We start from the raw sequence: 27,321 nt of genomic DNA on the forward strand, positions 1-27,321 counted from the left end.
GGTCAGGGAGGTGACCAAGAACCCAAATGGTCACTCTGACAGAGCTCTAGAGTTCCTCTGTGGATATGGGAGAACCTTCCAGAAGGACAACCATCTCTGCATCACTCCACCAATAAGGCCTTTATGGTAGAGTGGCTAGACAGAAGCCACTCCTCAGTAAAAGGCACATGATAGCCAGCTTGGAGTTTGCCAAAGGGCACCTAAAAGACTCAGACCATGAGAATCAAGATTCTCTAGTCTGATGAAACCAAGATTGAACTCTTTGGCCTGAATGCCAAGCGTCACGTCTAGAGGAAACCTGGCATCAACCCCTACGGTGAAGCATGGTGGTGGCTGCATCAAGCTGTGGGGATGTTTTTCAGGGGCAGGGACTGTGAGACTTGTCAGGATCGAGGGAAAGAAAAACAGAGCAAARTACAGAGAGATCATTGATGAAAACCTGCTCCAGAGCGCTCAGGACCTCAGAATGGGGCAAAGGTTCACCTTCTAACCGGACACCGACCCTATGCACACAGCCAAGACAACGCAGTAGTGGCTTCGGGACAAGTCTCAATGTCCTTGAGTGGCCAAGCCAGAGCCTGGACTTGAACCAGATCTAACATCTCTGGAGAGACCTGAAAATAGCTGTGCAGCGACGCTCCCCATCCAACCTGACAGAGCTTGAGAGGATCTGCAGAGAAGAATGTGAGAAACTCCCCAAATAAAGGTGTGCCAAGCTTGTAGCGTCATACCCAAGATTCAAGGCTGTAATCGCTGCCAAAAAGGTGCTTCAACAAAGGGTCTGAAAACGTATGTAAATGTGATATTTCAGTTTAAGGTTTTATGAATATGCAAAAATTCCTAAAAACCTGTTTTTGCTTTGTCATTATTGGGTATTGCGTGGGGATTGATGTTGGGGGAAAATGATTTAATCCATTTTAGAATAAGGCTGTAACGTAACAAAATGTATAAAAAGTGGTCTGGATACTTTCCGAATGSACTGTATACTGATTACTCATTCTCTGCTATCCATTTCTTACAGTGAAGTGGTAGGGCCCCTAGGGGAAGGGCTTAGGGGCCGAAATGAAACAATGCCAACAGGAGCCACATACCACAAAGAAGGTGGGTATCTATATCCACAACAAGACATTTCYCACAGAAAGAACTGTGTATTCAAAAGTTGCCAAAAATGAATTCTACCATCTCATCCATTACCTTCACTTAAAGTCAAACATGATCATATGTATCAATCAATAGTCTGATAGAATCAGGAGTATTATTTTTTATAAGCAAACTCACTAAAAAGGGATGAATAAAATGCAATGTGCTTTACGAAGAATCCAAACAGCCATTACAAGAGACATTTTATTCTTAACATCCAACATTAGGGCTATTGATGGTTATTGACAATGTCTTAAGTGTTTGGAATTTTATACTGAAGCTGAAAAAMGTTGTCATTATGTMCACATTATGAACAACACAATTAAATACCCTATAATTTGTAGGGATGCACAATATATAAAATCGGTGAGCATATCAGAATCGGCCAATATTAGCTAAAAATGCCAACATCGGCATGATGTCTAGTTTAACGCTGATGTCCAAAACCGATGTCAAWGCTGACGTGCATACCTATATAACGTAGGCAGATGGYGTAWTGACGCCACGAAAAATACAGCGTTACACAGAACAAAAGCAGAAAAATACTAAGTGCACACTTCCAACAATTAAACAAGTTCAAGTCCAGCAGTCATTTGAAAGAGTAAGAACATTTCAGCGAGACAACTCAAAGGTGAAATCAATTAACGYCAAGATAATGGAATTCATTGGCCTTGACAATCAACCGTTCTCTGTCGTGGGTGATGTTGGCTTTCGTCGACCAAGAAGGCACTATTTTTCAGATGTTGCCCTACCGGAGTTACACAGTATTGTTGAAACACATCCATGAGCTACTTGCTATGGGGGTCACTGCTATTAACTTCACGACTGACATTTGGACCAGCGATGTCAGCCCCATGAGCATGCTGTCTGACAGCACAGTGGGTCAACAAGGATTTTGTACTGAGGAAAGCTGTATTGCATGCTCAAGAATATGCCGGTTCTCATACCACTGCTTCCATTTCAATGGCACTTGAGAACATGTTTGAAACTTGGAAACATGAACACACTCCTAGGGCCATTTTCTCTGAGCCTCTATACTGTGTAGACACCATGCCCGATGCTAGGTACAAGGACCGCTACTTCGATACAGACAAGAAACAGGGTTTACGTGAAATGTTAGACACAGCTGGACAAGATGGAAACAGACACAGTGACAGTGCGCACCGATGAAGAGAGGCCACGGACAGACAGAGCTGAAACTTCACTGCTTGACATGTATGATGAAATCCTGGTTGAGAATGAAACGACTGAAGAAATGAACAATGAAACAGCACAGCAAGTAAATGAAAAATAGGTTCTGATTATATTTTACTGGTAATGGGGACATACATACATGCGAACAAAATAACTTTGGTCAGAGTGTGTGTAACCTTTATTTAACTAGGCAAGTCAGTTAGGAACAAATTCTTATTTACAATGACGGCCTAGGAACAGTGGGTTAACTGCCTTGTTCAGGGACAGAACAACAGACTTTTACCTTTTCAGCACGGGGATTCGATCTAGCAACCTATCGGTTACTGGCCCAACGCTCTAACCACTAAGCTACCTGCCGCCGTAATGTAGAATGTTCATTTAAATTATGTTAACTGATGTGGCTCATGCAATGGAATGTATTTTTTTTTTAAATGCCAATTGAGCTGAATCAACAAATCACAGCCCATATTGATGGGTACACTTCCTGCTTTTACTTCCAACTTTGCTCCTATGGGTACACTCGCAATGTCCGCCACCCATTATGCCATCATTCATTTGAATGAGGATTCCTGTTCTATTCATTCTATTTCTATAGCAGTACATGCAGTCAGGACACATTTATTTTTTTTAATTATGTGTTCATTAAAAAAATATATAGATAACCAATGCGACTCAAAACGGTTATGACCGAGACCACGGTCATTTGGCTGGTCATTTTACAGYCATCCAAAATTCCATGACTGTCACAGCCCTACCTTCTAATACACAAATGTATATTTTAGTTAATAACATCAACACTAATCTACGAAATAATCCAATAAATCATGAAAATAGAGGTGTGTGTCAAAATATGACTAATCTATTTATGCTGAGCTGTGAATGATATCAATTTGGCCTTCTTAAGTAGTCACAAAAAWGGGATTCCTTGAAATTCACTTAACATCTTCAGCAGAGATCATTGACCCTTCCACAGCACGATCATGTATAATTGGGTCGAACTGCACTTCACACCCGCTTGAGAAAATGTGGCTCCTGGTGGGTTTCTTTCTCATTTACTACCAAGAAGCAGTAAACTTTCCACAATGTAGTCTATTCCATATGCTTCTTCTGAAAGAACGTTCTAGAATTTCTGATTCTCTGTAAAAATGAAAATGCGGAGATGCTAAACAATACTTAATAAAAGGAATGCAGCAAAACTGAAGCGCATGCCGACGCACTCAAAACAAACAATATTGAAGAGATGAAAATAGTCAAAACATGATTGGACCGTTATCGAGTACGTGAGAGGTCGGGGAGATTTCCATATGCATGGWGACAATCTGACACATCTGGGCATTTTAAACAGTCAATGAAATTCACCAGACATTCTAATCCAGCAGACATTACATTTCAGCAAACATTCTAAAATCAGCAGAAACCAATTAGACAATTACATATTATTTGTATGAAATAATTATTACATGACTGTAGAGCCCACTGCCACTGGTTTCATTTGGTAAACAAGTTACAAAACAAACAGTCATGTCCTGTGTTGCCTAGCCTACAGGCCATACAGACACCTAATAAGYATGTATCTATCTTGCCTACCATTTCTCAGAGCAAGCTACTCCACATTTAGACACAATTATTTCCAGAACCAGGCATTCACGCTGACATTAATCTATGTAATTACACCTTAACACCGTGTGAGATATGGGGGCAATGACAAGGGGACCGACAACTTCCCCAAAATAACCCACAGGGTAAGGTGTTTTGAACTGATGCAGGGGGGTATTTTGAACACTTTCGATGCCAGAACAAAAACAATAAACACGAGGCGTCGGCTTGTTTGTCATGAAATGGTTTTCAGAGGGTCTACTCTACAGTCCATCTAAATCGATTCAAGCGCTACATGGAACACCTGAGTTTCGCCCTGGTGACCTATTTGACTTGCTCAAACATACACAACGTCCTATAGCCTACTTGAGGACATCGGGGCCGACATAACGTTACAGTAGGCAGGCTGCGCCTCGCTCGCTAGACGTCTCTGAGTAGCCTGCCATCTGAAGTAACTGCTATCTACGGGGCTGTGGGCGACCCGAACACAAACCGCAGCCAAAATAATGGTGCCACAAACACTTTTTCCATGCTATTTATGAAAATAACATCGAAATAATGATCTATTATACCACTACTTAGTCTGAAACCCCAAGGATATCGTATGCTAGCAAGCTACAGCTATCGATTTTGCATGGCAGAAGGGGTTTCGTTCTCCGAAGCGAAAATAGGTTCTGCACTCCTTTTTGGACGGGCTCCGAACGCAACTTCAACACTCGGCACTCGAAAATCGTTAAGGAAGAAAGATTTGAGAGATATTAACTTACACACTCCGACGACTCCGTCATACTATGCCTGGAGAAGCGTCGAAATAGTGCTGGACTGGTGTGATGGCTGAACTGATCTCTGTACTGACTGGGGGAGAGCTGGGGAGTGGAGAGAGAGGACGGTGGCTGCCTGCGCGATGTGCTTTGCTCTTCCTGGTTCGGCTTCACGGATTTGCAGAAAACTTCATTTTAACCAATTGCTATACAGACGAGCCTCGCTGACATCCCAGTCTTCCAATAGCGAAAAGGCCTGGCGGTTAATTTCAAGACTAAAACCCCAAATATTTGTCGAATATGCGTCCCCCTGCGAAGTGTCTCGAATTAACTTGATTCAACTCGGTTAATTGCACCGGCTATGGAGCGATGTTGTCCGCCCTCAACGCCAGCCTCACCCTGTCATTTTGTCGTGACCAGACCACATTGAGTAAACCACTAGCTATATTTCCACACGTCTCCTGGTGTGTACAGCTATCACAACATTGTAATGTACACCCAAGAGAATGTAAAACATGCAGGGAAACACCAGTTCATTCTCATTGCCTGTGGTGGAATAAAATGAGAACGCTTTTCAAATAATAACCCTCCATTTTATTGGCCTAATTGATTTCTTAGCGTGCCCAAACAGTTAATTGGATATGGAAATAATTATAATTTCAATCAATATATTACAAAGCCTAACACTCACTAGTATAGGGTCCAAATGATTGAACCTTTGGACCAGGCATAAGCTGCTTCATGTGCATTAGGCTACCGCTATTACCGGTTTTATTAATCGCTTTATTACAGTATCTATTGCTGTATTATAGGTACATGCAAACACCACCCAGTCATATTGCAGAGGAAATTAATCGAGCGCATTAATAATATGCGGGCCTCCACACTCCGTGTAATAACGGGCAAATTAATATGATAAATTATAGTGATCAGGTCCTAGTTTTGTGTTGGTGTCAGGTGATTACAATGTAATAATGCATAGGCAGCAATTCTCAATAGTCTGGAGTTGCTTCCTCTCATTGTCTCCTTTCCTTCAGCAGCACAGATATGAAGGAACTGGACAGCTGAAAGCAAATCCCCAGTGGGTATCCACCATATTGCTTTTCCTTGGTATGGGTTTTCAGATATAAGCAGATGAATGAGAGGAAGCTCCTTTAGACTATCGAGATTAAGGAGAGGAGACAAGTAGAGGAAGCTGTTGAAGACTATTAAGATTAACCCTATACGATTTTAAATCCCCCACAACACCATGTGCATTAAGGTGAAAAATGTGTGATTTCAAGGCCGAGACATCTGGCCACGCGACCACCAATCGTCGCTCTTTCAGTTGTAGGCTGTGTTTCCAGAGTATCCATATTTAAGCCACGGTAATCTTTGTTTAAAAAAATGTAGTTGAATGTCTGTCAATTGCATCATTTCGGTCAGAAAATTGGTTGAGGAAAAGGATTTGAGCTGCAAACTGAACAGAATGTAAATTATCAGATGACTTGAAGGCTTCAACTGAAACAACTGACATTGCTTCTGTATGCCATTTCTATAGATAGAGCCATCTCGATATGTGTAACATCTGTCCTATATACAAGTTAAACATTTCACTTTAAATCACACAGCAACCATACATTGGATAATAATAACCAGTTAATAAACATTTTACACAGCCGTTCATATGACTGACAATTTGACATATTTCATTGATATGTCAATAACTGAGGGCACAATCAGTAGTCAACTCCTGAAAAGTGCACTTCAGCTAAGCTAAATGCACTACCGTTTTTCAGTTTCACACTGCACTGTCACAACAGTCCCAAGCCAGTAGCCTATCAGGAGTCCACTGCATTATAGGCTGATGAGACCTCTGTGATACAACAAAATTAAGCATAATGCAAACAAGAACAAATATCTTATTGTCACATACACAGATAGATGCAGTGAAATGTGTTGTTTTACAGGGTCAGCCATTACTGCGCCCCTGGAGCAAATTCGGGTTATTTGATTTTTCACCTYGTCGGCTCGGGTATTCGCCTTAACCACTAGGCTACCGGCTGCTTCCCTACAAAACTACAGCTAGTGACTGAATAACTTTTATATACTATAGCCAACTACAGTACCCTCTACCCCAGAGATTAATGTCTAATCGGCAATAAACCAGGGCGTCAAAGAGTAACTTTATCTGTTCACCCAAAGCCTTATAATCCTGGAAAATGGAGACAAAAATCACTTTAATAATATTAAAACAAAAACAAGGAACCAAAAATCCTTGCATTGCCAAGATTTAAACTACACAGTTTTAAGGTGATATATTAATCACAAACTCTATCCGTGGGCTGTTCACAAACAACATAAAGTCATGGAATTGTTTTTCAGCTCTGGTAATATGTAGCAGGAAGGAGAGAAAGAGCAGAGTGACTAATACAAAGTGGTAATTTCCCAAACCATTTATCTGATGACACTTCCATGCTGTMCCATCTTCCCCACCTAATGGCAAGGGAACATTTTTGTGCTGTTGTTTCCAGGGGAGTTTTATCACAGTCAGTGACACCYTTTAGTTTAGAATGACAAATACTTCCCATTCTCCTGTCCTCCATACAGGTCTGACTGGAATTGTTGTAATGATGTTGCACCCCAAACTTAATCTACACCTGTGAGAGATGGGCTATACTGTGTGAGGGGAACATCTGTAGAAGGGCAGTTTTGTGTAAAAGTCAACCTGAGTATGTGTAGCTCATGGGGATGTGTGAAACTTATTCCTCAGCCCAAGTGTCCCCACTTGCGCCTGCAAATAGMTAGCTTTTTGCGTGGCGCCGACAGGTAAGATGCTTCAGGAGGGCGGTCACGTGTGCTAGCAAGGCAGAGGTCCTGGGTCCGAGCCTCGTTGTGAGCCGAATCAGGAAGAAGCGGTACTGACTAAGCAAGAAGTGTGACGTCTTTTACACATTCACATTAAAGTTAGTCATTTCCATAATTATCCTTAAGGTCTACAGTATATGTTGGAGTTCAGGCTTTATTTGAAAAGTAGGAAATGTACTAAATTTGAACCATTACAGAGTAATCCAAGGCTATTAGAATGGGCTCAAATAGCTTGTTTTTCCACTCACAGCTGTCCCCCAGTGTTAGTTATGAAGATGAGATGTTAATGAAGCAATGCAAACCAAATTGAAGTGTCTTGAGTTTCGTTTGCGCGTTCTACAGTCTTATAAAGATAGCAGGTGACTGGGACAGGCAATGTTACAAAACATTTGTATGATTTTTTGTGGTAAAACATGCACCTTACATCAGATCTTGAAATGTTCTCTGTGAAGCTAACTTTCATCAAGGTTATATATGGTCTATAATTGGTTTCTCCCTTTTCATTGTCAGTATCCTTTTTCAGCATGTTGATATCTGTAACATCCGTAACAGCTGTGGATGTGATGGCTATTGAGATATGTATATATATATCACACACATATCATATACACACAGTGCATTCGGAAAGTATTCAGACCCCTTGACTTTCTCCACATTTTGTTACGTTACAGCCCTATTCTAAAATTGATTAAATTGCTTTTTTTCTCCATCAATCTACACACAATACCCCATAATGACATCACAATACCCCATAATGACATAGGAAAAACAGGTTTAGAAGTTCTAGCTAATTTATTAACAAATAAAAAAAAACGTACGTATTCAGACCCTTTACTCAGTACTTTGTTGAAACACCTTTGRCAGCAATTACAGCCTTGAGTCTTCTTGGGTATGACGCTGCAAGCTTGGCACACCTGCATTTGGGGAGTTTCTCCCATTCTTCTTTGCAGATCCTCTCAAGCTCTGTCAGGTTGGATGGGGAGCGTCGCTGCACAGCTATTTTCAGGTCTCTCCAGATATGTTAGATCGGGTTCAAGTCCGGGCTCTGGCTTGGCCACTGAAGGACATCCAGAGACTTGTCCCGAAGCCACTTCTGCATTGTCTTGGCTGTGTGCTTAGGGTCATTGTCCTGTTGGAAGGTGAACCTTCACCCCATTCTGAGGTCCTGAGCGCTCTGGAGCAGGTTTTCATCAAGGATCTCTGTATTTAGCTTCGTTCATCTTTCCCTTGATCCTGATTAGTAACCCAGTCCCTGCCGCTGAAAAACATCCCCACAGCATGATGCTACCACCACCATGATTCACCGTAGSGATGGTGCCAGGTTTCCTCCAGACGTGACGCTTGGCATTCCAGCCAAATAGTTCAATATTGTTTCTCAATGRTCGGAGATTCCTTTAGGTGCCTTTTGGAAGGAAGGACAACCAGAAGGACAACCATCTCTGCAGCACTCCACCAATCGGGTCTTTATGGTAGAGCGRCCAGACGGATGCCACTCCTCAGTAAAAGGCACATGACAGCCCACTTGGAGTTTGCCAAAAGGCACCTAAAGACTCAGACCATGAGAAACAAGATTATCTGGTCTGATGAAACCAAGATTGAACTCTTTGGCCTGAATGCCAAGTGTCACGTCTGGAGGAAAACTGGCACCATCCCTACGGTGAAGCAAAGTGGTGGCAGCATCATGCTGTGGGGATGTTTTTCAGTGGCATGGAAGACCAGTCAGGATCGAGGGAAAGATGAACAGAGCTAAGTACAGAGAGATCCTTGATGAAAACCTGCTCTAGAGCACTCAGGACCTCAGACTGGGGCGAAGGACAGCAATCCTAAGCACACAGCCAAAACAACGCAGGAGTGGCTTCGGGACAAGTCTCTGAATGTTCTTGAGTGGCCCAGCCAGAGCCCGGACTTGAACCCAATCAAACATCTCTGGAGACCTGAAAATAGCTGTGCAGAGACGCTCCTCATCTAACCTGACAGAGCTTGAGARGATCTGCAGAGAAGAATGGGAGAAACTCCCCAAATACAGGTGTGCYAAGCTTGTAGCATCATACCCAAGAAGACTTGAGGCTGTATTCGCTTGCAAAAGTGCTTCAACAAAGAACTGAGTAAAGGGTCTGAATACTTATGTAAATGTAATATTTCTGTTKTTTTTTTWTATATACACACTACCGTTCAAAAGTTGGGTCACTTAGAAATTTCCTTGCTTTCCATGAAAAACATGCATGAAATGAGTTGCAAAATGAACAGGAAATATAGTAAAAATGTTGACAAGGTTATAAATAATGATTTTTAATTTAAATAATAATTGTGTCCTTCAAACTTTGCTTACGTCAAATAATCCTCMATTTGCAGCAATTTCAGCCTTGCAGACCTTTAGCATTCTAGTTGTCAATATGTTGAGATAATCTGAAGAGATTTCACCCTATGCTTCCTGAAGCACCTCCYACAAGTTGGATTGGCTTGATGGGCACTTCTTACATACCATACAGTCAAGATGCTTCCACAACAGCTCAATAGGGTTGAGATCCGGTGACTGTGCTGGCCACTCCATTACAGACAGAATACCAGCTGACTGCTTCTTACCTAAATAGTTATTGCATAGTTTAGAGCTGTGCTTTGGGTCATTGTCCTGTTGTTGGAGGATATTGGCTCCAATTAAGTGCCGTCCACAGGGTATGGCAYGGAGTTGCAAAATTGAGTGATAGCCTTCCTTCTTCAAGATCCCTTTTACCCTGTACAAATCTTCCACTTTACCACCACCAAAGCACCCCCAGACCATCACATTGCCTCCCCCATGCTTGACAGATGGCGTCAAGCACTCCTCCAGCATCTTTTCATTTTTCTGCGTCTCGCGAATGTTCTTCTTTGTGATCCAAACACCTCAAACTTAGATTTGTCTGTCCATAACACTTTTTTCCAATCTTCCTCTGTCCAGTGTCTGTGTTCTTTTGCCCATCTTAATCTTTTCTTTTTATTGGCCAGTCTGAGATATGGCTTTTTCTTTGCAACTCTGCCAAGAAGGCTAGCATCCCGGAGTCGCCTCTTCACTGTTGACGTTGAGATTGGTGTTTTGCGGGTACTATTTAATGAAGCTGCTAGTTGAAGACTTGTGAAGCGTCTGTTTCTCAAAGTAGACACTAATGTACCTGTCCTCTTGCTCAGTTGTGCACCGGGGTCTCCCACTCCTCTTTCTATTCTGGCTAGAGCCAGTTTGCGCTGTTCTGTGAAGGGAGTAGTGTACAGCGTTGTACGAGATCTTCAGTTTCTTGGCAATTTATCGCATGGAATAGCCTTCATTTCTCAGAACAGGAATAGACTGACGAGTTTCAGAAAGTTTTTTGTTTCTGGCCATTTTGAGCCTGTAATCGAACCCACAAATGCTGATGCTCCAGATACTCAACTAGTCTAAAGAAAGCCAGTTTTATTAATTCTTTAATCAGAACAACAGTTTTCAGCTGTGCTACCATAATTGCAAAAGGGTTTTTCTAATGATCAATTAGCCTTTTAAAATTATAAACTTAGATTAGCTAACACAACGTGCAATTGGAACACAGGAGTGATTGTTGCTGATAATGGGCCTCTGTACACCTATGCCGTCATTTACAACATTAACAATGTCTACACTGTATTTCTGATCAATTTCATGTTATTTTAAATGGACAAAAAAAAAATGATTTCAAAAACAAGGACATTTCTAAGTGACCACTAACTTTTGAACAGTAGTGTATACATTTGCAAAAAGTCTACAAACCTGTTTTTGCTTTGTCATTATGGGGTATTGTGTTTAAATTGATGAGGGGAAGAAAACAATTTAATCAATTTTAGAATAAAGCTGTAACATAACAAAATGTGGAAAAAGTCAAGCGGTCTGAATACTTTCCGAATGCACTGTATACCTCATCTTCAGAAGCTTGTGCAGTCACCACTTTGTGTGCTTATATTCTTCAGACTTTTACTGAAGCAATTGCCGATATCTCTAAAATTGTGTTCCAGAGAAGATTATTTTGTCAAATGTATGCCGAAATGCATTTCTGACACATGGCAATACTGTTTTTTTATTTTAAAAATCTGTGAAGAGTCCTGGGGCCTCATTTATCAAAGGTGCATGCGCACCCAAAAGTGTGCATATCTCAAAGTACAGCTCAGACCACGCGTACACAATTTCTGGGAGTTGATCAGTTGTATTGCAAGCAAATATTGTTCTTATGGGGAATTTGAAGCGTTCGATGCACAGGAATTATAATAATGGTAGGCTAACAAAAACTTTCAAACGTGGGCCTAATGATAAAACAGATGCATTTGGTTAGGAGATTGCATAGCAGCATGTAGCCTAATGTGTTTACTTTACTTTATAGGCCTAAATCATATACTGCAGGACATGTCTCTCCTTTTCTGACATGACTGGGTTATTCCAGCTGCACAACAAATATTAGGCTACTATTTATCCATTGCTCATTCAATAGCCAAGTATGCRCGAAAGTAAATAAACCAGTAGCCTTTTGACAGTATATGCTAGTATTGCTGTGTGGTAGGAGCACGAAATCATGGCCTATTTAATCTCAGAGACTATTTTTATTTTACCTTTATTTAACTATGCAAGTCAGTTAAGAACAAATTATTATTTTCAATGACGGCCTAGGAACAGTAGGTTAACTGCCTTGTTCAGGGGCAGAACGACAGATTTTTACCTTGTCAGCTCGGGGATTCGATTTTGCAATCTTTCGGTTACTAGTCCAGCGCTCTAACCACTAGGCTACCTGCCGCCCAAAGGCAGGAGATAGAAACACAATCATGTCCTGAAAAAAAATATTGAACAACAATTTGTCTTTTGCATAGAAGTGTGGGCTGAAGCATTTACTTTTAAATTGTTGAAAAGACAATCTTGCAGAATGCGCAGCCAGTGTTTAGCACTCGCTATAGGCGGCATGCATTTTAAGTTGGAAAAGTCACTGCAAAAGATTACCACATTCTGCCCACACCTCTACAGAACTGTAATACATTTTGCCATTGCGCTTTAGAAACCATCATGGCCCAGTTCCAACATCTCAAAATCATACAGCAAATGAGAGCGTTGTTGTTAGCATACAAGGTGGAGAGAGGGCGTTTTCCAGGCAGGGTTGTACCAATGATTTAAATATACACTAGATCACTGACAGGGGGCGCTTTATTATGAATATCTACATTTGTTTTTGCCACGTTTATTCTATTACAGAAACCTTAAATGCATACTTTTAAATTATGTGAGCTAAACATACAAAGAAAAAATAAACATAAAACATCTTCCTTAAAGTGTACTTTAAAAAAAAGTTCTAATGTTACCTTCCCCCACCACAACAACAAAAATACATGTCATTTTGTCCTTGAAACATTTAATTGAAATACTGTAGAAGTCAATGAATTCCTATGGAGGACTGGTCCTTCTGGGGAGTGCCAGTAAGGCTGATCGGTGGCTTCAAAGCCTCTCACTGGCCAATACACCGCATCAGCCATCCAGGGTTTATATCATTGGTTGTTACGCTTGTTCACGAGCGTAGAAATATAGTATGGCTCTGATCTATTAATGAACACATGCGCATGTGTTGCGTGTGACAGTTTGATAAATCCCAATCATTTATTGCGCACGCAAATCCTAGAATCTCCACATATGCAAGAATTTTGTGAGAAATTTACACGGTTGATAAATTAGGCCCCTGGAGTCTTTTTCAAATTAAAGCCCCCCAAAATATAATGACTTYATCCAGTGTCTATTAAAGTAGATTGGCAGTATAGGCACATGTAAGACCTATATGGTCTCATTTGCATATTTTGATATACACTATATATACACAAAGGTATGCGGACAACCCTTCAAATTAGTGGATTCAGCTATTTCAGCCACACCCATTGCTGACAGGTGCAATCTCCATAGACAAACATAGGCAGTAGAATGGTCTTACTGAAGAGCTCAGTGACTTTCAACATTGAAACATCATAGGATGCCACCTTTAACAAGTCAGTTCGTCAAATATCTGCCCTGCTAGAGCTGCCCCGGTCAACTGTAAGTGCTGTTATTGTGAAGTGGAAATGTCTAGGAGCAACAACGGCTCAGCCGCGAAGTGGTAAGCCACACAAGTTCACAGAACGGGACCGCCGAGTGCTGAAACGCATAGCGCTTAAAAATCGCCTGTCCTCGGTTGCAACACTCACTACCAAGTAGTAGCTGGCTCTGGAAGCAACGTCAGCACAAGAACTGTTCGTCAGGATCCTCATGAAATGGGTTTCCACGGCCGAGCAGCAGCACACAAGCCTAAGATCACCATGCGCAATGCCAAGCGGCGGCTGGAGTGGTATAAAGCTTGCCGCCATTGGACTGGGGCAGTGGAAACGCATTCTCTGGAGTAATGAATCACGCTTCACCATCTGGCAGTACAACGGATGAATGTGGGTTTGGCGGATGTCAGGAGAACACTACCTGCCCGAATGCATAGTGCCACCTAAAGTTTGGTGGAGGAGGAATAATGGTCTGGGGCTGTTTTTCATGGATCGGGCTAGGCCCCTTAGTTCCAGTGAAGGAAAATCTTAACGCTACAACATACTATGTCATTGTAGACGATTCTGTGCTTCCAACTTTGTGGSAACAGTTTGGGGAAGGCGCTTTCCTGTTTCATAATGACAATGCCCCCATGCACAAAGCGAGGTCCATACAGAAATGGTTTGTCGAGATCAGTGTGGAGGAACTTGACTGGCCTGCACAGAGCACTGACCTCAACCCCCTCGAACACCTTTGGGATGAATTGGAACACCGACTGCAAGCCAGGCCTAATCACACAACATCAGTGCCCTCCCTCACTAATACGCTTGTGGCTGAATGGAAGTAATTCCCCTGCAACAATGTTCCAACATCTAGTGGACAGCCTTCCCAGAAGAATGGAGGCTGTTATAGCTGCAAAGGAGGGACCAACTCCATATTACTGCCCATGATTTTGAAATGAGATGTTCGGTGTCGTACGCACACACACCATGAAACTGACTCAGAGAAACATGCGACAAAGAACATAACATAAGTTAAGGAAGCACAAAGCTTAATACATGTGTTATAAAGGATCATAAGGATAAAGTTTTAAACTAAACTAAATGTTATGCTCGTTGTTGAGTCATGCATCCAGGTGGGTTAGCAAGCTAATAATAATTTGATTTGTGAAATAGGACAAATAAGCACATATGTGCATGTTTGTATTCACAAGCACGTGATGAATTTGAAATATGTTTTTGTGCAGATCCCACTCTCCCTAGGCGGAGTGGGGTCACGGCCAGGTTCTACCAATGACGACCCTGGAGCAATTAGGGTTTAGTGCCTTGCTCAAGCGCACKTCGACATTTTTCACCTTGTCGGATCAGGGATTCGAACTAGCGACATTTCGTTTACTGGCCCAACGCTCTAACTGCTAGTCTACCTGCCACCATATAAAATAATAATATATTAGGCTGTAACATTGCCTAATTGTTGTATTTATTGAAGACTAAACATCAATTTATTGGTAACTACACCAGATTTCAAAACTAATTGCACGCTTTTGAATCACAACATCGACTCTATTGCTCCGAATGCTCACTTCTTGGCTAGCACGAGTAGCAGTGACACAGTAGCACAGTGGTTTCCAACCAGGGGTACTAGGACTCCTGGGGGTACTTGGCCTATCCACAGGGGGTACTTGAGAAGACTCATGAGACCATAGGCTTACTGGTAAAATGCACATGAGTGGTTACTTCAGGGGTACTCCAAGCAGAGYAAAGTTCAGATGGTGGTACAGTAACCGAAAAAGGTTGGGAACCACTGCAGTAGCATACACGGGCTGGAGTGGATGACCACTATACATCGCGCACGCTTTTAGGCTAGCAGCACAGCCAAGTACCACTCCCCGAAACAATTTCCTATTTTCATGGCTACTTCACTCATTAACGCACACACACACGACTCGAAACAAACACAGCAAACGCAATCGCCATCACTGGAAGAACAGCGAAATAGTATGGGCTAGTTTAGTGGCATTATCTAGCTAGCTAGCTACCTAGCTACTCCACGAACGAACCCATGAGAAAAGAGGCAGCAACGCAAGCTACTCACCCGTATGGGTCTCCGTGGCACTCCTGTCCTAATTGGCACGCTAACAATCTGCAATCTTGGTATAATACTCTCCAGGACACCTTGTTGTTTAACAGAGGTGGATAGCTAACAACTACGAACTATCTAGCTAGCTAGTTGTCCGATGCTGGGGCTGCTGGATTCTGCTCTTTACTTGAAGTGCTTGTCTCAGCGAACGTCAATGTCGCCGAATTAGATGTGGCTTCCTCTAGCCTTTCCACACTCTTTTCGAGGACCCCCCAAAAACAATCGACGAAAGAAGTAAACAACTCCAAGCATCATCCTATTCGCCGAAAGGTACTCCCTAGCGTTAGCTACATCAACTCAAACACGGACCTATTTCCACACACGAGTTGATACCGTTGATTGGGGCGGGCTAAAGTGTAGAGATACACGTCGCTTTATCCGTTATGGCACTGTGCAACCTAGCTGCACTGTGTGGCAGTTTTCAGTTGCGCACCAGTGACAAATAAGGCTGCTCGCCAGAAACCCAAGTGCTGTAGCTAAGCTACTCTGTTGCACTGGCTGTGAAAAGTGTACCAATCCTCAGCAGACCCGGGCTTCAACACAGGTAAAACATCTCAGAACTGTTTTCTTCGCATGTAAAAAATATATATAATTTTTTTGGCCGTGTAGCGTATTTTACATAACAGCATCACCCAGGAGGGGTGTGTGTCCGATCACATTTGAGGACAACATGGAGATACTTTTAAAAGGGGCACCAGCGCTTGGTCGGCAATCGTTCAACAGCAATATARGGCCTTTACGGGTCCGTCCTCCAGGATGCAACTTTTTATATAGCATAGCCTAAACTTGAGTTAATGAACATGCATCCATTTTAGACAAGGCTACCACAAAATKAACAGGTGGAGACACTCAAACACAGGCTATCCTCCTGCAAATGTTTCTATTATTTAGCATATTTGAGGAATCACAGGCCTAAACAACCACGGATCTGAGCATCTTTGTATATGAGATCTGGAGACTACCACTGCAGACGACATAGTAAATGGCCCAACAGCGTTTCAATTAGTTCATTCATGCACGGCTACCTACTCAATTGTCTTCACAATCCTTTTGGGGCAAATAGAGGCTGGACTTCGCTCTAATATTGCCTTTGATATTGGGTGCGTTCGTAAATTCAATCTGGAGTGCCAGAGAGCGCTCAGAGTGAGCTCTGTGCGTTCGTAAATTCAGAGCGTTGTCAGATTGTCTGCTCGTAAATTCAAAGCGTTTCTCACAATGGCAGTCAAGCACCCAAGCTAACTGGCTAAAGTTAGCTAGCTTGCTAGCTATTTCCAGATATTAATGAGCGAACTCCTCACTCTGGCCATTTTACCTGCCCATAGCAGGGCTGTTTTCATGTTATCCAGAGCGTTGGTGACTGTAACTGTGCTGCCGGCAACAATTTAATTAAGCTTTTTTGCCGATTTTTACAACACCGGCCATATTCAACTGGTGTTGAGCGTCCTTAGTCAGCAACTGTTGTTGCAGAATGTGAAATGCATTGGTTGCCATGGTTTTCAACCACCCCTAACCAACCCTAATCACCTAAATCAAGATTCGGTATTGAAAAATCATTAGTGACCCTTAACTCAGCAAAGTGGCATAAACCTCCCTGAATACTAGAAATTGCTTTCTTGCCTAGCAGTAAGGAGCGTGAGACTGTAGCCAAAATGTGTTACTCTCCAGCAGCATTTCATTTAATAGGTGGAGTTATGATGCATTCTATATTATTGTAGTCATCCTCGCTGTATGAGCCACGTTAAAATTCCCAAGCKGGTTAACCCTATTGGTGAGATGCGTAGGGTGTTTGCCTTTCACGCCTGGGATCCGTTCGCTACATTGGTGTCAGAAGTGAGATGGCAGCCGTGAGGGGGMAAACGGACGTGTGAGGGGGGCCGTGGCAGGTCGAAGCATGGGGAATTGCCTTYCCGTTCGGAGGGTGCAGTGTAGCAATCCTCTCGCTATATGAGCCACACTACAATTCCCATTAAATGGGTTAACCCTATTGGTGCGATGCATATGTTGATTGCCTTTTACACCAGCAACTTGGGTTTGCATCCCTGTCCCTCCATTCGCTACATTATAATACCAAAGCCACACAACTGCAGTGGGATCTGCTTCTACAATATAGCTCAAATTTTCTTCATTTTACCCTCAAAAGAAGTTCGGCGTCCGGCTGAAATCGTTATCAGTGTGCTAGCTTAGMRGGATTAGCTTCCTCCCTCTCTGAATACAACTCGGGGTAAACGGTCTGAACCACAGTTCGAACCCAGTGCCCTCGGCCTCACTAACACAGATGACTGCCCTCCTTGACAACATACTAACCAGTTGAGCTATGGAAAAGGATCCAATTCAGCAGTTACATTGGCGACATTTTCAGCTAGCTGTGGAGTAGAGCTTTTCACGGGTCCTGGTGGGAACTAATTACCCAGGACCCGACCGGGACCCCATTGGGTTTGAGTCCAAAATTCAAACTTTTCCCTCAGGTCTGGGTCGGGTCCTGTTTTATTGTCATCGGGTCTCGGGTCTATGTAACCTAAGCTGATAGACCTGAGTGAACTCGAATGGACCTGACCACGGCTCTGCATAGCCTATAGCATATTTATTTTCTAATAAGATTAATTTACTGACTCCTAGAAGGCCTAGCACACATATAAATACCTATTTGTTTATCAGAAGAGCAACTTGGCTGATAAACATAATTTTTTTGTCACTCGGGTCCAATCGGTTTTGATCTAGACCCGGACCCATTAGGGTACGGGTTGGGTCTAGGTCTGGTTGTCCTCGGGTTCATTCGGGTTCGGGTCCCCCTTTAATAAAAAATATCAGGTCCATTCATATCCGGGTCTGATTGTCCTCGGGTCTGTTCGGACCAACTTTTTGAACCAGAGAAGACCTCTACTGTAGAGTGAGCTTACGGCATGTTCACGCACCCCCTCTAAACTCGCTTCACAGCGACCCCAGCTGTTGAGCTGAGCACTACGCTTACGGCGCGTTCTTGTCTCCGTTACACAGTGACATGCCCCTGGTCACTGTATAATCCGCTGTGTTTTTCATGTTGGTTTATTTTATTTTAGGCTCATAAGAAGTGCATTGTCCGGATACATGCCATAGGCCACTTTATATTCCACTGTGTTTTGTATTTTTGTTTATTTGTCCGTTTACATTTTTTTATCTTGGTAACCAGAGCAACAACAATGTCACAACGCATATGATGGAAAATTACTTAATTACCCATAATGCTTATTGACTTAACATTCCATTGTAATTCCAATTACCATGGCAATTATGTGTCACAATACTAATTATATTTATATGCTGTATGGCAGGCCAGTGACTTTTGCAACCAAATTATATGACTTTGTCCAATCGCACACAGGCTTTTATGGTCACACAAGGTGCCACCTATGGATTCAAAATGAGTAGCCTTACAATTATTTACATGGCCCCAGTTCCATTTGCAACCTAATACGTTTTTAGAAAAATAACCATAACATTTCAAATAGATACGAAATTGTAGTTCTCAAAGATGCAATTGCAAATGAATTAATCAAATCCAATGATTTACTAACAACTATAGACAACCTAGATGGGAAACTATTGAGAATGGTAGCAGACTGTATTGCCACCCCTATTTGTCATGTCTTTAACCAAAGCCTAAAGGAGTGTGTATGTCCACAGGTGTGGAAGGAAGCGAAAGTAATTCCACTTTCAAAAAATAGTAAAGCACCCTTTCCTGACTCAAACAGCCACCCAATCAGTTTGCTGCCTGTTCTTCGTAAACTGATGGTGAAAATTGTGTTTGCGGTATCCCTCAGGGAAGTTGCCTTGGGCCGATGTTTTTATCTGTTTTTTTTAAAGCTGAACTTGCTTTTTGCCTTAGTAATCTCTGGTGGCATAGCATTCCACGATTACTTTATACGTACAGTGCCTTCAGAAAGCATTCACACCAAATTTTGTTGTGTTACAGCCTGAATTTAAATTAGATTAAATTGAGATGTTTGTCACTGGCCTACACACAATACCCCATAATRTCAGTTATTTTTTATTTTACAAATTAATAAAAAATGTAAAGCTGAAATGTCTTGAGTCAATAAGTATTTAACCCCTTTGTTATGGCAAGCCTAAATAAATTCAGGAGTAAACATTTGCTTAACAATAAGTTGCATTGACTCACTCTGTGTGCAATAAAAGTGTTTAGCATGATTTTTCAATGACTACCTCATCTCTGTACCCCTAACATACAATTATCTGTAAGATCCCTCAGTCGAGCAGTGAATTTCAAACACAAAGGCCAGGGAGGTTTTGCAATGCCTCACAAAGAAGGGCACCTATTGGTAGATGGATAAAAATGTAAAAGCAGACATTGAATATCCCTTTGAGCATGGTGAAGGGATTACACTTAATTACATTTTGGATGGTGTATCAATACACCCAGTCACTAAAAAGATACAGGTGTCCTTCCTAACTCAGTTGCTGGAGAGGAAGGAAACAGCTCAGGGATTTCACCATGAGGCCAATTGTGACTTTAAAACAGTTACTGAATTGAATTGCTGTGATAGGAGAAAATGTAGGATGGATAAACAACATTGTAATTAATCCACAATACTAACCTAATTGACAGAGTGAAAAGAAGGAAGCCTTTACAGAATAAAAATATTCCAAAACATGCATCCTGTTTGCAACAAGGCATTGAAGTAATACTGAAAAAAAGGTGGCAAAGCAATTCACTTTTTGGCCTGAATACAAAGTGTTATGTTTGGGGCAAATCCAATACAACACAATACTGAGTACCACTCTCCATATTTTCAAGCATAGTGGTGGCTGCATCATGTTATAGGTATACTTGTAATCATTAAGGACTGGGGAGCTTTTCAGGTAAAAAAAAGTAACTAAATGTAACTATGCACAGGCAAAATCCTAGAGCAAAACCTGGTTCGACATTGACTGGGAGATTAATTCACCCTTTCAGCAGGACAATAACCTAAAACACAAGGCTAAATCTACACTGGAGTTGCTTAGCAAGAAGACAGTAAATGTTCCTGAGTGGCAGAGTTACAGTTTTTCTTGAAAATCTATGGCAAGACCTGAAAATGGTTGTCTAGCAATGATCATCAACCAATTTGACAGAGCTTGAAGACATTTTAAAAGAATCATGGGCAAATGTTGCACAATCCAGGTGTGGAAAACTCTTAGAGGCTTACCCAGAAAGACTCACAGCTGTAATCTCTGCCAAAGGTGATTCTAACGTATTGATGGAGTGAATACTTATCTAATCAAGATATATTATGTTATGTTTTATGATATGTTGTATTTTTCATACATTTTGCACAAATGTAATACTTTTTCTTCCTCTTTGRCATCAGAGTATTTTGTGTAGATTGTTGACAAAAAGTGACAATTAATTCCATTTTAATCCCACTTTGTAACACAACAAAATGTGGGAAAAGTCAAGGGGTTTGAATACTCTCTGAGGGCACTGTAAAAAGCTAACCAAAGTCCTTTGTAGAATATGTATGAAGCCATATCATATCTCTATTAAAACATTCAGTTCTAACAGTAGCATTAGGTAAAGCCACTGGAGCATGTTCAGATTTTTGGCCCATGCAGTCTGGCGTGCTACTGTTAGAACACTTACTATATGTGGCGGTCAGTCAAGTGGCCATTTTGTCCTGTTTAGGTCAAAAGAGATAATGGCAAATGGCCAACAGCGAGGGCACAAGGAGCATAGCCTAGTAGTCTCTAATACGCAACGAATGACTCGTCTTTATGATTCTTGTTTGAGGTACTGTGTTTGAAGGCATTAAAAGCCCCTTGGAAGTAACCCGCTTTATTCAGATAAAATAAAAGCACACACTTGGAGGACAAAGGGGGAATTCAATGTTCCAAAGCGTTATTGTCCATTTCAGGGTAAACATTTCTATTCCATTTTGACATGGTTTCCACAGTAGACACATAATACAATTGATGATTAAAAGCTGATGCAGGAGGGAAGTGGGTCTGTTTGTAAGAGAGTAGAGGAGAAGTAACGGGTTTAAACAAGGCTGTGTGGTGGTAGCTGGAGACCTCGTTTGGAGACTGTTGGAACAAACAGACAAGATGGGACATGATCTAATGTGCTATGGTGTTAGAACAGCAGGGCTGAGGACATTTTATCTCTTCACTCACGCACCAGCAGACACTCACTTACCCATTCTGGGTTGCTGGGGATACATCTCAATAGTCTAAAGTGGTTTCCTTTCCTTGTCTTCTTTTCCTCAGTTACGCTTTAAGGCCACTTAAAGGAAAACTCCACCAAAAAACTATCTTTTGGTATTAGTCCATTGTTGATATAGTCCCAAAATGCTTTGCATGACAGAAATCAAGTATTCAAGATACAGTATATAACTTTCAAAATACAGAAATACAGCAGGTATGAYGCATTCCTCCCATCGTCTCCTGTCCTCACCACCAGGCACTCACTCACTCTCTGTATGCATCTCAATCCACTAATTGTTTCCTCTCCTTGTCACTTGTCCACACTCATAACCACTGGGCACTCTCTCTCTCTTTCTCTCTCTCTCTCTCTCTCTCTCTGGTCTGACTGCATCTCAATCTCGTTCTAGTAAGTTGACCCTTCCCTTCTGCTCTCGTTCACTCCCCTTTGCAGATCTCAAATGAGACCGGGTAAGTGTTAAAGACAGACCTGTCAGTGCTGATGGAGGAAAAGAGATGTGCCGTGAAATAACACTGTCTACCTGTGAATCATAGACTGCCTGCTGAAATTGGCAAAAGCTTTTCATCACGATTTTACACTCCTCCCTCACAATTCACCAGTGTAGTGATATTGTGTTATTACAGATTTCCGCACTCTGTACTRTCCACTGAGAATCAATCCCCACATCTTTACTCGCTGTCCTATTTTGCTGAGTGTGTCTTGCTTCATGAAGGCTTCCTTACAAACAAGAGAAATGAGAGAGGGGGTGAAGAGATGAAATAGTGAGGGTGAGGGGGTAGAGGAGTGAAAGATGGAGAGAGTATTACAGTAAGAGAGTGAAAGTAAGGGAATGAGAGATTGAGGACAAAGACRCGAGGGAGTGAGCATGAGGTATTAAAGAAAATAATAAAGAGAGATGGTGAGATAGAAAGAATGAGAGTCTGAGGGATTGAAAGAGTGATGAGAGGAACGGGGAAGAGTGTGAAAGGATGAGTGAATGTTTTTCACCTTGAAAAAGGTGTGTTTTACGTACACCAAATCCAAATACCTGTATGCTGTACTAATTATAATTGTGCCTACATTTTATGCTCTCGCTCCATTTCCTGTTAATCTCTCTATTAATCCACACTGTGTAACCGCTGACAACCTAGAAACTTAACCCATTTTCTATTTGTTGTCCTTACAGGAAGGGCCTTATATGGAACTTGTCTGACTTCGGAGTAATTCTAAGTGGGAGGAGAGGTTTTGTTTAGGCACTTTTACATCCTATGTCTGAATTAAACCCATATTATAATCATCAGAATTTAATGAAATTCAATTCTTAGAGGTACTGATTTTTTGCTTCCATATGATTTTAGGTGACACATGTTTGCAATGGAAGTAATAACTCAGAGGAAGATTGTGTGAGTCGAGTTGAATGGGTAGAAATCAACCTCTACCTTGTTACGCAACAACCCAATTTAATTATGCCAGCTAATTAATTTGTGCCATGCAGTGGTATAAATGTTGAAAGTTAGACTCAGTGTTCTCATCTCAGAGTTGAGGCTGTCCAAATGAAGCTCCAAGGTGCAATTTAAGGGACTCCCAGTCCCAGGCCYCTGCTTTTCCAGCATCCTCTGCTTCCTTGTCACCTAATGATCTTAACCAATCAGCAGTCTGGGTTCAGATGCCTTTGAAGGCATGACAACAGAGCTTGAGGTCACTGAGGCAGAAAAGTAGAAAGAAGTGGAGAACAGATCAACTATAAGCTCACACACAAGAAGTGTATTGGTGTGTGGAGAAGGACAGAACAACGGTTCTTCAATCAATCAAATTTGATGTGTATATTTACTTTTGCAAATAATCTGAGCCTATAGATTCCCAACCAGCAAGCAGAGGCGACAGTGGCAAGGAAAAACCTGCAGAGGCACCAGGCTCAAGAGAGGCAGTCCATCTTCTTCTGGCTTGCCAGGCAAGGGGTTCTTACAAGCACATTGGCCAAGTTTCCAACAGATCTTCATTTCCATCGTGGGCATTATGGGTAATGTAGTCCTGTTCCTGTCTTTAATAAAGAACCAGATCTCCCATCTGAAAACATTTGAGGTGTTTCTCCTGAGCCTCGCTACCTCCAACCTGGAAGAGCTCCTTGTCGTAAACATCTGCAACGTCATCATGTTCTGTGTCTGTCCTCACCCTCTTGTCCTGCCGGACGCTCAAGTTCCTCATGGTGAGAGTAAAGTAGAGTACAGTATATGTAGCAGCGGATGGCTAAAGTGCTACTGCCTTCCCAAGTCCTAGAAGTACTGTCACCCTGGATCTCGAAATTGCTTTTGTGGCTCAGTGGTAGGCTATTGACAGTGCTTTTTGTTGTGTTACAGCGTGGAGGGTTATATGAGTTTGTGCTCTGGTTGGGCGGAATTTACACAGTCTCATAAGTACAAATGTASTTAGAAATCATTCCTGTCAGAAACAAGTTGACAGCAGCTGAGATAATTGTATAATGTGATAATTTATTGATCTATTCGTTTGTAATGTAGGTGTTCGGCGAAATCGGCAGCATCCTCTTCACATTCCTCATCAGCATCTTCTGGTACCAGAAGCTCCCAGATGCTGAGACTGGGGGCATCTTGCCCGTCTTTCTGGACAACATCTGGTTGGCCTGGGCTGTGAGTGGGCTGTGTGTGATGCTAGCCATGTTCCTGGGAACTCCTACCTATCTCATGAACATGGATGGTCATATGGATAACTATACGCAAGACGGAGGCTGCCCTCCAGACTTCGTCCAGTGAACTGCCCGACCATTAACTGGGTCTTCAAGTATATTTTCATCCTGCTCTGCAACCTGCTGCCTCTATTCATCGTCATCGTCACCACCTGTCTCATTGTAAAGGTCTGTAACCACCTTGGAGTCGGTAGAGGTTGCCCCTAACCACATCCCTCTAATAGTTAATAAGGTTAGTTTTGAGGGTAGAGTGATCGGATTCTAGATCKGTGGATAGTGGCAATGCTCTGTCTGTGACCACTTGTTTGCTTAGGGTTGTCCAGTTGACAGACACATTGTCTTGGTATGTTTTGTCTCCCCTTCTTTAGTTGAACACACCTACCGTATTATAACTCGTTATGTATAGAAGTTTTACTGAATGACTAGAATGTTGGTGCACCAGGTGCTGCTGGTTCAGAGGAGGATGGTGGTGCCAGCGCTGAGTGCAGCAGGGGCGCCAGTGGAGCAGCCTCCCAGGAAGAAGGTCTCTACCTGGGGATCGATAGGAACACAGTGGGCATCCTGGCTGCCATGGGGGTGTTCCAGGTGGAATGGATCCTTCAGTCCCTACGACTTCCCCTTTTGGACCGAGGTGGAGTTCTTCATCACATCGTCCTATACCACAATCAGCCCTTATGTGTATGGGATAGGGAGTAACCTGTTTACTGTGAAACAATTTAAGAAGTAATGTAAGAAATAATTTTTAGGTGTCAGGTGTAAGCAATTTTCTGTGCAGTATGATTATGGGATAAGGGAATAACCTCTTCTCTGAAACATGTAACGAAGTAATTGTGGTATATTTATAAACGCTCTGTGTTAGATGYAGGTGATTCTCTATTTTCTTGGAAGTAATTTTAAGAAGTCAAAGCCCGGTTTTTAGACGTAAACTACCCGTCAAAAGTTTTAGAAAACCTACTCATTCCAGGGTTTTTCTTTATTTTGACTATTTTCTACATTGTGGAATAATAGTGAAGACATCAAAACTATGAAATAAAACATATGGAATCATGTAGTAACCAAAAGTGTAAAACAAATCAAAATATATTTTATATTTGAGATTCTTCAAATAGCCAGCCTTTGCCTTGATGACAGGTTTGCACACTCTTGGCATTCTCTCAACCAGCTTCATGAGGTAGTTACCTGGAATGTATTTCAATTAACAGGTCTGCCTTCTTAAACGTGATTTTGTGAAATGTATTTCCTTCTTAATGCATTTGAGCCAATCAGTTGTGTTGTGACAAGGTATACAGAAGATAGCCCTATTTGGTAAAAGACCAAGTCCATAATATGGCAAGAATAGCTCAAATAAGCAAAGAGAAATGACAGTCCATCATTACTTAAAGACATTAAGATCAGTCAATCCTGAAACTTTCAAGAACTTTTAAAATKTCTTAAAGTGCATTCGCAAAAATAATCAAGCGCTATGATGAAACTGGCTCTCACGAGGACTGCCACAGGAAAGGAAGACCCAGAGTTACCTCTGCTGCAGAGGATAAGTTCATTAGAGTTACCAGCCTCAGAAATGGCAGCCCAAATAAATGCTTCACAGAGTTCAAGTAACAGACACATCTCAACATCAACTGTTCAGAGGAGACTGCATGAATCAGGCCTCCATGGTCGAATTGCTGCAAAGAAACCACTACTAAAGGACACCAATAAGAAGAAGAGACTTACCTGGGCCAAGAAACATGAGCAATGGACATTAATTAGACCAGTGGAAATCTGTACTTTGGTCTGATGAGTCCAAATTGGAGATTCTTGGTTCAAACCGCCGTGTCTTGTGAGATGCAGAGTGAACGGATGATCTCTGCATGTGTGGTTCCCACCGTGAAGCATGGAGGAGGAGGTGTGATGGTGCTTTGCTGGTGACACTGTCTGTGATTTATTCAAGGCACACTTAACCAGCATGGCTACCACAGCATTCTGCAGTGATACGTCATCCCATCTAGTTTGTGCTTAGTGTGACTATCATTTTTTCCCCCAACAGGACAATGACCCAAAACACACCTCCAGGGTGTGTAAGGGCTATTTGACCAAGAAGGAGAGTGATGGAGTGCTGCATTAGATGACCTAGCWTCCACAATCACCTGACCTCAACCCAATTGAGATGGTTTGGGATGAGTTAGACCACAGAGTGAAGGAAAAGCAGCCAAAAAGTACTGCTTCAAGACTGTTGGAAAAGCATTCCTCGTGAAGCTGGTTGAGAGAATGCCAAGAGTGTGCAAAGCTGTCAAGGCAAAGGGTGGCTACTTTGAAGAATCTAAAATATATTTTGATTTGTTTAACACATTTTTTGTTACTACATGATTCCATATGTGTTAATTCATAGTTTTGATGTCTTCGCTATTATTCTACAATGTATAAAATAGTAAAAATAAATAAAAACCCTTGAATGAGTAAGGTGTTGTCAAACTTTTTGCTGTTTGTGTGTGTGTGTTGTGTGTGTTGTGTTGTGTGTTGTGTGTGTGTGTGTTGTGTGTGTGTGTGGTGTGTGTGTGTGTGTGTGTGTGTGTGTGTGTGTGTGTGTGTGTGTGTGTGTGTGTGTTGTGTGTGTGTGTGTGTGTGTGTGTTGTGTGTATATATATACACCTCAGCCATACATTTAAATTCTGTTTTTCACAATTCCTGAAATTTAATCAGAGTAAAAATTCCCTGTGTTAGGTCAGTTAGGATAACCACTTTATTTTAAGAATGTGAAATGTCAGAATAATAGTGGAGA

The 27,321-nt window shown here is 41.9% G+C and overlaps 2 protein-coding genes across 5 annotated transcripts in view; one reads left to right on the plus strand and one right to left on the minus strand.

Moving 5' to 3' along the window:
- The window catches only part of LOC111954164 (bromo adjacent homology domain-containing 1 protein), a 36,250-nt gene extending 20,179 nt beyond the window's left edge, over window positions 1–16,071 (minus strand). For 3 of the 4 annotated variants that reach the window (XM_024136282.2, XM_024136280.2, XM_070438374.1), the window contains exon 1: window positions 15,643–16,071. The gene's annotated coding sequence lies outside the window, so the exon portion shown is untranslated. Of the gene's footprint in view, window positions 1–4,697; window positions 5,010–15,642 lie in introns of those variants that run through there. The other variant, XM_024136281.2, reaches the window with a different exon arrangement.
- On the plus strand, window positions 1,938–26,972 carry ora6 (olfactory receptor class A related 6). Its single transcript, XM_070438371.1, is given in 8 exon segments — window positions 1,938–2,018; window positions 7,444–7,499; window positions 16,135–16,231; window positions 24,379–24,625; window positions 24,628–24,731; window positions 25,006–25,095; window positions 25,098–25,156; window positions 25,158–26,972. Coding segments are annotated over 8 exon segments (867 nt in total). The 3' UTR covers window positions 25,291–26,972.
- Window positions 26,973–27,321: the final 349 nt, after the last annotated feature.

The sequence above is a fragment of the Salvelinus sp. IW2-2015 genome, unplaced genomic scaffold (assembly GCF_002910315.2).
Source record: "Salvelinus sp. IW2-2015 unplaced genomic scaffold, ASM291031v2 Un_scaffold861, whole genome shotgun sequence".
Classification (NCBI taxonomy): Eukaryota; Metazoa; Chordata; class Actinopteri; order Salmoniformes; family Salmonidae; genus Salvelinus; species Salvelinus sp. IW2-2015.